The sequence below is a fragment of the Rhineura floridana genome, chromosome 1, assembly GCF_030035675.1.
Source record: "Rhineura floridana isolate rRhiFlo1 chromosome 1, rRhiFlo1.hap2, whole genome shotgun sequence".
NCBI classification, from domain to species: domain Eukaryota; kingdom Metazoa; phylum Chordata; class Lepidosauria; order Squamata; family Rhineuridae; genus Rhineura; species Rhineura floridana.
In genome coordinates, this window is record NC_084480.1 from 131620166 (window position 1) to 131632598 (window position 12433).

General features: G+C 40.4%; 2 protein-coding genes across 5 annotated transcripts in view; one reads left to right on the plus strand and one right to left on the minus strand.

The window, feature by feature from the left end:
* The window catches only part of SNX30 (sorting nexin family member 30), a 54008-nt gene that overhangs the window by 27498 nt on the left and 14077 nt on the right, over positions 1–12433 (plus strand). Inside the window, exons 2-6 of the mRNA XM_061632532.1 lie at positions 2723–2911; positions 5411–5521; positions 7172–7330; positions 8956–9151; positions 9663–9862. Of these exons, the coding sequence (XP_061488516.1) occupies positions 2723–2911; positions 5411–5521; positions 7172–7330; positions 8956–9151; positions 9663–9862 (855 nt within the window). The remainder of the gene's footprint in view (positions 1–2722; positions 2912–5410; positions 5522–7171; positions 7331–8955; positions 9152–9662; positions 9863–12433) is intronic.
* Positions 1–12433, minus strand: part of SLC46A2 (solute carrier family 46 member 2) — a 66845-nt gene that overhangs the window by 10834 nt on the left and 43578 nt on the right. Inside the window, exon 5 of one of the 4 annotated variants that reach the window (XR_009763511.1) lies at positions 1917–1989. The exons of the other annotated variants lie outside the window; for them this stretch is intronic. The gene's annotated coding sequence lies outside the window, so the exon portion shown is untranslated. The remainder of the gene's footprint in view (positions 1–1916; positions 1990–12433) is intronic. 4 annotated transcript variants of the gene reach the window in all.

Sequence of the window (12433 nt, forward strand, 5' to 3'; positions counted from 1 at the left end):
TGCCCACAGAGGGCAGTGCAGAGGTTCAGGGTTTTAGGATGGGTGTGGTTGCGCAACAGATTATTCCTGGGAGCCAGGAAGTGGGCAGTAGGGACAGGAATTCATGCTCTTTCTAGCTGTGTTCTGGTTCTGTGTGGAAAAACATATAGGTCAATTTCTAAAACATTTAAAAGTGCAAGACATCTCTATGGAAGTCAGTGGAACAAAAGGCTTCTGCATGCAACCAAATTTGGGTGGGGTACACTTTAAGTAGACTGACCTTTTCTGCAACCCGAGGGTCTTCTGTGTGGTGATTTGTGGTTGGAAATGCAAAGTAGTCCAGGGTCCATCTCTAATGTGCATGTTAATAAAAAAAACTACATTGCAGGGCTCTTGTGATCCACCCTCAGCCCCTCCTGACAACTTGGATACAAGGACAATGGCATCAGCACTGGCAAGGAATTTTTTTAATCACTCAGTGGCTAAGAGGAGCTTGTGTTAGTCCTGCTCTACATATGCTACCGTCATTACTACAGTATGCAGAGTAGGAGCATATCAAGGCCCCAATGGAATGTGTGTGCTGAATAATCTCTCCCATAGGGACTAGGAGCTTGGACTATTGCATGCCCTGCTGACAAGGAAATAACTTCAGTGAGCTACAGTTGCACCTGTTTCTCTTCCTCCACTGAAAATCCTTGAGAATCCCTGATGTAAAGTGTGAAACTATTGTGGCAGCATGATATTATCGGCCTGGCCTGGCGGTTTTAGGCCTAATTCTCACCAGAAGTATCTGTAAGGAGATAGCAAACCTGTTCCTCAACTGTACTGCCTCATAATAGGGGGTCACAAGACTGAAAGTTTCTAAATACAAAATAATAAAAATATCCTTGAGTGTAGCAAGCTGGCATATTGGATGGTATGTAAGACCTGCCAGCCATTTAGCTATGCAGAAGACGTTATTTTGTCATGTGAATATCTATCTGTTGACAGTTGTGATCTGTGTTCTCCGTCCATTTCAGGGATGCTGTTCTCTCTCTCTCTCTCTCTCTCTTTCTCTCTCTCTCCCTCCCTCTCCCCCTCCCTCCCCTCCCCCTTGTGGATTCCCCTTTTCATAATCTGAGAATAATAACAAACTTCTCTTACTGTAGCAATGACGCCCACAGGACTCATTGAAATAAACTGGCCATCTAGCTGTTCCTGTGTTGCAAGGTGGGACACCTGTGACTTCTAGATGTTGCTGGACTTCAGTTCCCATCATTCCTGACCATTGGATATGCTGGCTGGAGATGAAGGGGTCTGGAGTCCAGTAACTGACTGGAGGGCCACAGGCTCTTCACCCTAATATAATAGTTATAGCATGCCTCTTGCATAAACCAGAGGGCATCTCATCAGCAGCTTGGAAACAGAGATTTTCATACACTGACTTGTTAGGTGTAACGATAGAAAGTGATTGCTAAACACAGCCATGTTCATGTGATCAAATCTCTCTCAATAAGCTGAACTATGCACAAGTTTCATGCACATTTTTTAAAATTTTTATTTATAGAAACCCAAGGCGATTTACATACGGTTCTGAGGCGGTCTCCCATCCAGGCACTGTCCAGACCTGACCCTGCTTAGCTTCAGCAGGGTGCTGGCCTCATGCCTTCAGACCATAGCCTGGGACCGTGCACATGCATGCAGTGTTCATGCTTCACTTTTCCCTTGGTGTGAATGGAGAAACAGACCAAGGCACAACAGTTTGCCATAGTTTCCGATTATGACTGAACTAGAAACTATGTTTAATGCCTTCTAAACAAGCCAGAATTATAGATTGTAGTTTCCAGTTCAGACATAATGGGAATCTATGGTTAACAGTGGTGTTCTGGCTTGTTTGCCAAAGCTTATAATGAGACCTAATCCCAGGCTGTTCCATTTTAGCATTGAAATGTTTATACCTGCATTCTTATTGAAGTTAAGGAGTAAGTAGTATAGAGGGGAGGCTCCATGTTTTAACACCTTGCAGTGACCCTGTAGTGTGAAAGAAGTAAAATGTGTTCAGTGTACTTGAGAGAGAATGTCCTTTATGTACATAAATTACACATACCTAGAAGATTTGTGGTTATAAAATTCATTTTTTTGTGTAATCAGGGAGTGCTGAAGTACTTTCTCAAAATTCTAGTCTTCACCAAATAGAGTTGAAAACTTTAAACTAGGCTTGTGGATTTTAAGCATGGCTGGCTGCAAATACTATAACAGGATTTGGTGGGAAATGTTGTATTCTGAAAGTTGTGGTCTAATTATGGCAGGATAAAAATCCACACAAATTTTCTGGCTGTAGTGGAAGGCCAGCTCTAAAAAGGGGTCACAAGTACAAGAGTACAGAAAAGCTAGACTGCTCTAATGGGAATTGCTATAGTTATAGTGTAGTGGTTCATTCAAAACAGAAAGTGCCTAGTTTGATTCTCCTCTGAGAATCCCTTTGTCTGAGAAGCCACTCCTCCTTTTCCTTGGTCCCCGATCTGTAATAGGACTTGTGATAAGGATCACAACAGAATAATATTTGTAAAGCACTGAATGCCAAAGAGCTGTATAAATGCTAAGTATTATTAGTCAAGCATGGGGGTTCATCAAAGTTAATTTTTTTTTTGTTCCTCCAACCCAGTTGGGCTGTTTAGACTGGTTTAAAAAAAAACCCAGTAACATTCTCTTTCTGGCTGCTTCTCCCCCACACCTAGCTATTTTGCTTTTTTCCCCCCCCCAGGACCTCAGTTTGCCCAATGGTACTCCTGTAGACACTTCTAGCCCAGCCTCTTCTTCCTCGCTTCTTAACAGACTGCAGCTGGATGATGACTTGGATGGGGAGATGAGAGACCTCTTTGTCACTGTTGATGATCCAAAAAAACATGTCTGTACCATGGAGACTTACATCACGTACAGGGTCACAACCAAGGTACTACAGTACAACTTCCTCCCTGGGCATCTCATGGCTTTTAGCTGAGGTCTCTTTTCTTCTCTGTTCTGTTTCAGGTTCCTTGAATTGTAGGCTGGCAAGGAGAATGCTTTATGATTTTCCTCTTGACTGTATCCTGTTACCTGTTCGTTTGAACCCTTAAGGTGTTTCATGATAGTATTATGACAAACGTCCTTTGTTTATATATGCTATTTTTTTCCTATTGTTTTTAGTGGTTTTGAATTGACCTGTCTGTTTATAAAAAGTTAATATTGAAATCTCTTTTCTGTTTCTTAAAGTTAGTTTATAACTTTTCTAACATTTAAAGTTAGCTTATCTGTGCCGTGCTTTGAATCAGCCCTAATAACTGTAAGATTATGACCCCCAACATGGAGCTATCGAAATATTGTGTGTACCTTGGAGATGTAACATTTGTAAGCTGCTCACCACATGGGACCTAGTACACACATACTTATCATTCTGATTTCTGACTACTATATAAAGTTTGGCACTTTGGACAGCTCCTTGAAAGTTTGGACTGAAGCCAAGAGCAGATTCCATTGCCCCACTAACATGGAGCTACCAGCTGCCACTGTTTCCAAGGTTCTCTGGAGAGACCTTCATTAAACTACTTGATTAAACCATTTAGCATGCCCATAGTGCTGAAAATTTGCTCTGTACCATGTGATTAAAAACATCTGCAGAGCCGTTTCCTAGTTAAGAGAGTTTCTTGACTTGAGAATCTACCTGTTCTTAGTTTTTTTTAAAAAAAATTTTTTTAAATTAGTGGCCATCTAGGAACTTGAAACTTAAACCAGTTTTCCTGGTTCAGTAGCTAAGAGAAATTTCTCTAGTAGAGATGGGCTATGGCCATGCATGGATGAGAGCGCACATCATCCTTAACTCTTTTTGCATAAGAATATAGGGATTCTCCATGTTGTACTGCTATGGCTTGTGTCTTACACTCTAGCATCCATTTGCAGTTGGTGAAATGCGATTCTCCCTCTTCATGAATATTTCTGTTCTGTATGTACTTCTATGTAACATGAGTGTAAGTATCCTCTATTAGATAGTGCCTCTAATGTCACAGCAAGATATGATCCTGTCCTATGCTTGTTCTTGGACTGTGCCATCTGTATATAAAAAAGAGTAAGAATCCTAGCAACGCTTACCTTACAAATCCTCCCCATATCAATTCTCCTGTTACCATTGAACAGTTCTGCCTAGTGGGTTGGTAGAGTCATGAGGGAAGCTGGTCAGCTGCCATGAACCTTGAAGAACTGTAGTCTCAGATATGGGTGAAATGGTTATACTTTGGGTTGTATCCAACTAGGTTTTACTCAGAGTAGATCCACTGAAATTAAGGGACCTAAATTAGTCATGTCCTTTAACTTCAGTGGGTCTACTCTAAATATGACTAAAGTTGGATGCAATCCTTTATGTAGAAACATGATTGAATGAAACGACCATGGCCACATTCACACCATACATTTATTCCACTATTATACCACTTTAAACAGTCATGGCTTCCCCCAAAGAATCCTGGGAAGTGTAGTTTGTGAAGGGTGCTATGAGTTGTCAAGGAGACTACTATCCCCTCATAGAGCTGCAGTTGCTGGACTGATTCAACAGTTCCCAGAAAACTCTGGGAACTGAGGGGAATAGGGGTCTCCTAACAACTCTCAGCATCTTTCACAAACTGCATTTCCTTGCATTCTTTGAGGGAAGCCATGACTGTTTAAAGTGGAATAATAGTGGAATAAATGTGTGGTGTGAATGTAGTCCATGTTTTAATGTGCTGATTCTTGTTTTTCCTAGCAAAGCATGAATTTGGTTGTGGACATAGAAATGCAAAGGTTTGTATCCACTGAAATCATTCTGTTAGCACAAGAACTTCCCCCTGTGCAATGGGACTTCCCCTCTACGTGCACCCCCAAAACTGTTCTGGGGTTCCCCCAACCCTCCATAACACATTTGAGGGGAGTAAGTTTATAGGGAGGGGAAGTCCTTGTGCTAACAGGTCAACATCATTGGATTCAACCCTTAGTGTTGATTTTCCCCTTAAGACCATCCAGAATGAGGAAAAGGAATGGGTTCTTTGAAGATATATAAAATGTAGCCTCAATAACTATTTTAAGATTGTCTTTCCCTTTTCCACTCCTCAAGGAACATTCTATTCAAATAACTAAAAGCTGAATTTTTCATCAAACACTTGGCCAAGTACAATATTGATTTGTTTCCCAAGTTGTATATCTTAAGTTGCCTGAGGCATGAAAATAAATTTTGTTTCTTCCTCTGCTAATGTTTGAATGGCTTGGCTTGGGGTTTGGCTTATATATTTGGCTTCAAGCAAGTAAACAAGATGGTCTGTGCAACATTCAAAAAATGATGTTTTTATTTAGAGAATGCAAGGACTTGGTGGCTTTTTTTGTTCCTTTGATATATCCTGACTTCTCTTGCTGTCCTCCTACTTCTGTTTTGTTTCCTTTTTATTCTTAGACCACACGCGCAGAGTTTGACTTGCCAGAGTATTCCATGCGCCGAAGGTACCAGGATTTTGACTGGCTCAGGAATAAACTAGAGGAATCTCAACCAACTCATCTAATTCCCGTAGGTAGTAAGTCAGGGCCACCAGTTGTTGAAATGTTTAATTGCTCTACTTTTTTAAAGTGCACATTACTGGTTTTTCAGCAGAAATAGAATCAAGGTGTGTTTAAAGGGAGAGAGAGAAGAAAAGCAAAACCTTGCTCCAGTCATTCGGATGGCAGGGGGACATCTATTATTATTATTATTATTATTATTATTATTATTATTATTATTATTATTATTATTATTATTCCCGCCCTTCCTCCCAGCAGGAGCCCAGGAAACACATAACATAAAAGGGCACTCTAAAACAATCCAGCCTGCACTAATTTAGTCTGAATATATTTCAACATAATAGGCCTGCATTATAGCTGCTTACCCACTGATCATTAGACACCATATTCTATAGCTCAACGTAACCTCTTTATAACAAGGATAAAAACACTTACAAGAAGTTTTTATTTTGTACTAATAACGAGATTTTAATGTATGGTCACAAATCCATCCCAGCATTTATAAACTGGGTAGAAAGCTGGCTTATTCTATTTTATTAAATCTCACTTTTGAGAAATATTCATTGTAGCATGCAATAAAAAGAGAAAACAGTATGCAGTAACATGTACTGAAACAACATATTAAATCAATAATGCCCCTTATGCATGATGCACTATGCCTAAACCCATTGTTAGTGACTTCCAGTGAACTAAGATTCAAAAACCTGGACCTAAAAAAGTTTCAAAGGGCAGTATTTGACTATTGTGTCCTGTCAGCACAAGGATTTTGGCTTGTGCAAGGGGTCTTTCCTCTTCCCTTCCCCCTGTGTGTGCCTTGTATCCTCCCCAAATCTTCTCCAGAGGGTTCGGGGAACCCCTAGAACAGATTTAGGGGATGCATGGGGGACAGAAGAAGGTGAGAACATTCCATTGCAAAATGGAGAAATCCTTGCACTGATGGAACTGGAGACTTAGCTCTACGTTGAATTCCACTCCGAGTTCTTCCTGAATTGGCTGCTGGTGTGATGCACCAAAAATTTGAAGGGAATTTGATAGGTAATAAGCCAGTAGAGGCTATGTGGCCAACAGGTGTTTGTGGAGAGTGTCTGCATTGCAATATTGCCCTGTGTTTGCCTAATCTGGGTTCTTTGGTTTGATATCCAACATTAATTGTACCTAGTGCAAACTTGTTGAAATCGGTATCTTAAATCCTTTGATTTCAATGAGTTTCTTCTGAGTAGTATTGGCTGTATCAGCCATTGTATAAAAAAGTGCTGATACCTCAGAAATAACATGTCATATCTGAATACATCTGGACTTGGCAAAGCTTCAAAAATCCATCTTTTTTAAAAAAAAATCGTGCTAAACAAGTGAACACACTTCAAATACTGGAAGAGTTAGTGCTTTAACTTATTTTTAGGCATAAAGGTGCAAGTCAGCAGCTTGTTCTGGCCATGTGATGGCTCATAGTATTTATGCTGTGCTCTCTACCTCCTGTATACCAATGAACTACGAAAATACTGTTACCAAATATTTGCTTTGGTTTTTTTTTAACTTGTGTTTACTGTAGTGAAAAGGAAATGTTCAGCCCCTCAAACTTGGTGCTTTTTAAAATGTCAAAGTTTAAGGATAGAGATTATCTTGTCTCCTAAGCTCCTAAAAATTTCTTGTCTTCCTCTAGCCTCTTCCAGAAAAATTTGTGGTTAAAGGAGTTGTTGATCGTTTTTCAGAAGAATTTGTTGAGACGAGGAGGAAAGCCTTGGATAAATTTTTGAAAAGGATTGCTGATCATCCCGTGCTTTCTTTTAATGAACACTTTCATGTGTTTCTTACCGCCAAAGTAAGTTAAGTGCATCCATGTGGAACTTTGTTTCAAAGGATGTATTTGGAGGTGGAAGCCTTTTATTTAGAAAAGGATGAAAAAAATCCTTAACAGTATAAAATTGCTTTTAAATAGTAGTTGAAATAAATCCACCAGATAACCACTTTTGTTAAATAGCAACTTTAGGTGCCAGTATTTGACAGTTATATCTTTTTCTAGTATGCCTTAGACTTAATACCTAACAGAACAGCTGGGCAGCGGTTGGATGCCGGAAAGCTTTCTAGAAAGAGAGGACTAAACTAGAAAAAACAGAAAGCAGATATCCCACGCTGAACAAAATCATAAGAGTCCTGCTGGATCAGACCAAAGGCCTGTCTCATCCAGCACTAAGTTCTCACAGTGGCCATCCAGATTTATCTGGAAAGCCCAAAAGAAGGAGATGAGGGTGTTAATGCTTTCCTACTATTGTTCTCCAGCAGCTCCTATTCAGAGGCATGCTGTCAGTGACCCTGGAAATGTATAGATGGAAGGTTTATGTCACATTCACGCATAACGCTAAGCCAAACTTCTCAGAGCCAACAAGTTTGTGCAATCTCGGTAAATCATAGATTGGCTTACTGAAAATTGCAAATCAAAAGCCATGGTCATGGTTCGTAGTCATTGATCACCTTATCCTCCATGAATTTGGCTAATTCAGCCTTTCCCAAATGTTGGGTCCCTAGGTGTTGCTGGACTACAGTTCCCATAATTCCTGAGCTGCTGGGTGGGGCTAATAGGAGTTGCAGTCCAGCAACATCTGGGGACCCAAAGGTTGGGAAAGGCTAGTCTGATTGATTTTCAAAGCCATCTAACTGTTAACTATCACTACATCTTGTGGTAGCAAATTCCATAGTTTTAACTATGCCCTTTCTCTTGCCCTGCCCTGCTTCTACAGGTTGCCTCCTACCATCCTTATGGGGTATCCTCACATATTGCAGAACTCGGTTTCTTGATTTGTAGCTTCAGGGTTCCAATGATAGGCAGTGGCATGACACCATATTCCACATCATGTGCCCACCTGATTTGCTAAGAGACTACTGGAAGGCACCTCTTTCTAGATTGCATAAAAGAAAACCATTGTTAAAAAGAAATGGTCATCGTTATGCTATGCAGATAAGGTTCTATGCATTTCCTTCAGAACTTAATGGTTTGCCATGGCCAAGAAATGTCTTAATATACAACAGTCCATAGTTCTTTTCTTTTGTGTGTGTAAAGAATCAAGATCATCACTGTGTTTAGTGCTAATAGGAACATCTAACTTGCTCAACTTATCTTACCCTCTTTTACCTCATTGAATAGTTTGGTCACTGTTTTGTTGAGGTTTCTCTTTGAGGTCTTGGTACTGGATCATAAGAGTTCTTCAGACCAAGCTAAGAAGTATTAAGAGTGTAAATTATGCGAACTTCTTTCCCTTGGATTAAACAAAAATAACCACTCTAAATTGGAGTTTTGAACCATTAGCCCATGGTGTAAGGGCCTGTAATTCTGTGCAGTGCTCAGAATCTTGTAAATTGAAACTCTGTTTCACTAAGTTTATTGTTGAACAAATATGTTTGGGAGACATAAATGTGGCTAAAAGCTAATGAACTGCTCTTGTCACTCAGGATCTGAATGCTTATAAAAAGCAGGGAATGGCTTTGCTTTCTAAGATGGGAGAATCAGTAAAATATGTCACAGGAAGTTATAAGCTAAGAAGTCGACCGTTGGAGTTTGCTGCCATTGGCGACTATCTAGATACTTTCTCTCTGAAGCTGGGAACCATTGATAGAATAGCGCAGCGGATTATCAAGGAGGAAGTGGGTGAGTAGCATGTGTAGCTTTTCCTTGTGATTCCATTTTGTTCTGTTAGTGAAGATTGTATAGTGGGTGGGGAACCTGTGGTCCTCCAGATGTTGTTGGATTTCCGACTCTCATCAGCCAGAACCAACATGGCCAATGGTCAGGGATGATGGGATTGTAATCCAGCAACATCTGGAGGGCAACACGTTCCCCATCCTTGGTATATACATTCATCTTCTGTGGCTTTGACTGCATGCTGCATGGCTAAATTCCTCTCTGCTGATTATACCCGTTGCCCCATCTTATGTAGTAACAAGATGTCCTACTGTTGTGATTTTCCAAAGGTACTGAACCTTCCTTTCAAGGTCCTGGGAAGTTTGTTTTCATAATGTCCTGCTTATCATGAGAAGTTTTTGATCTGAAAGTTAGGCTTGTGACTTAAAAAAAGAAAAAAAAATCCACCAGTGTCTTCTTGAAACCCAGAAATCAACTTTCCTACCCTTTTTTTCTTCATATTGTGGTTCTCTTGCAGAATACCTTGTGGAACTCAGAGAGTACGGTCCTGTTTACTCAACCTGGAGTGGGTTGGAAAGAGAGCTGTCAGAGCCTCTTGAAGGGGTGTCTGCCTGCATTGGGAATTGCTGTACAGCGCTTGAGGAACTGAGTGAAGATATGACTGAGGACTTCCTGCCTGTCCTAAGAGAGTATATCCTGTACTCGGAGTCCATGAAGGTAATGTGGAATTTGTGGGAGGCAGATGGTTGTATCAAAGCAACATTCCTAGAAAAGCCAGAAAGTGATTCTATAGATCTGACTTTTGATGTTTTGTATACATAAAACTGCTATAGTCTGTTCAGGGGATCTCTCTACTGCCTCTTCTACCACTAACTATCATTATGACCCAAAAATGGTTTTAAAAATGCATACATTTGAACATTCAAGTGTTCAGATTCATGGAACTGGTGCAGACATGACATTGGCTTCTGCTAATCATGGTTAGCAAAGTCAGAACTATTCTGAGAGATACTTGCTTCCTCCCTGGAGCAAATTCACCACCCCCCATCTCTAATATGGTGGACACTTAGTCTGCTTGGCTGTTGAAAGGTTCAGCAATTAGGACCATATAACACTAATCACTGAAGGAGCTGCACTGGCAGCCTATTTGCTGCTGAGTCACATACAAGGTATTGGCGATTACTTATAAAGCCCTACACAACTTGGGACCGAAGCATTTGAGATAACATCCTCCTGCCCATGTCAACCTCGCTGTCTAAAATCTTTGGAAGAGGCTTTTCTGAGAGTGCCACTGCTGAGTGAGAGACACTATGTGGCAATGTGGGAAAGATCCTTCTCTGTGGTGGCAACCATGTCTTTGGAACTCAGACGATTGGTTGGCACCAGCACTCTGTTTTCCTTCAGTAATCGAAAATGCATTTATTTGTCAAGACTTTTTGTAGTTTCATTTGTTTGTACCCAGCCTTGTGTAGGAAGTACTTTATTACTTGATGCAGGCTGTTTTCATTGCTTTTGTTGTACTATATGTTTTTGTATTTTTGTGTGCATGGATGTACCCCATCCTGAGATCATGATGATGAAAGGTGGGCTAAAAATGTGTTAAAATAAAATATCTAGATTAAAGTTACTTATTTAACTAGGGTTCATTGTAACCTAGTATCTGATACGTACTTCATACTGCAGTTTTTCAGATTCTGACTTGTTTGGAAATCTTTACTCGTCTTAGCCATGATTAAGCTTGGTACCAATCACACTGGAGGGTGGGGGAGATTAAAATGTTGGTGCCAGTGAACTCTTCAGTGTGAGCGAGAGTGGAGGGTGTAATGATCTTTTTTCAGGTGTGGGAAGGAATGCCTGTTCAGATGGCGGCTCTCAATTCTGGCTAACCACAGTTAGCCAGGAGCCAATGTAGTGCCCTAGCCTGTAGATGGCAGGTGAGTTTCCTTGCCTACAAAATACTTTACAGTTCTTATCTTCACAGTATACCTCTGTGTAGGTTACTATCCATGGCGCTGCTCAGCATGAGGCATTGGCCTTGCACTAGAGCTGCCTGCAGGATTTTAATTAGTATAACAGAACTGATTTTAGGTGTTGTGGCTACTAGTTAGCCTTAAAGATGGGGCATGCCTTTTCTGTAAGGCTGCATATCCTTGCCTTATACTCTGTTAAATCTTGTTTTCTTTTTACTACAATGCTGTAGCCGTCACTGCGGCTGAGAAGTTGCATGTGGATTGTTTGAGAGGCTCACTTAAATGTGTGTCTCTGATACTCCAATTATTATACATAAGCTGTGGGAGGAGCAAGAGGGCCTGTTCTGTATCATATTCATGCTCGCTGCTGTTGCAAAAAAGAGGGGGAAGGTAGCAGTTGGAATTGTTGAGATGCGACGAGCATACTGGGTGGTGTTAGTACAAACAGTTCCCAGTGAAATGTTTGAGTATTAGGTAAATGGAGTGAGCGTCAAATATTTATAATTTTTCTAATTTTTCTTCATGCTTGAGTAGCTGAAAGTAAGCTGAGGAATTCTCATGTGGGCACATGGTACTTGACCTTCATCTCCTATTCCTTGAGAAATTACAATTTTGTGTGGCCTGTTAGAAAGCCTCTACCTTTTGCAATCTTTAAATAAAACATTAAGAGTTGCATACAATCAATAACACACTGGATTCAAACACTGATGTAAAATAGCACACACAAAACTATATATTTTTTGCAGAACTTTTTTGGTTTTTGGTATTCTTTGATTCTATTCTATGAGAAGTGTCTAAAGTCCTTGGCTCAAGGCCAAACCAAATTCCGTTTTATTTAAATGGAAAACTTTTCAGCCACCTGACAATTCATGCAACATAAAACACCTAGGAAGCACTGAGAAAATGTTTAAAAGATGTAAACCAAAGGGAGGTTTGCTTAGGCATCAGCAGCATGCTTGAACGTATTCACTAATAGGCAAAAAGAATGTACCTATAGCCCACAGATATTTCTATCAAACTTTAAAAAGCAGGGAAATTGGATAGCTATAGTGAATGCACCAGGGGACCAGGAGACCTGACCTCTCTGAGATATTAGACTGCCCTACAAATTTGTCACCACTCATCATATGATTGGTCTTTCACAGTCCAATCCACTTGCTGTGTAGCTTGGAAGGATTTGGTAACATGTGCCTCTGAGCATATGGTGAGTGGTGGCGATACCTGCCATCTCCAAAGATGGAGAATTATATTTTTGTATGTTTGTTGGTGTTCTTACTTTGCTTCTTTCCTGTGTTACTAATGTTTCTACAGAGAATCT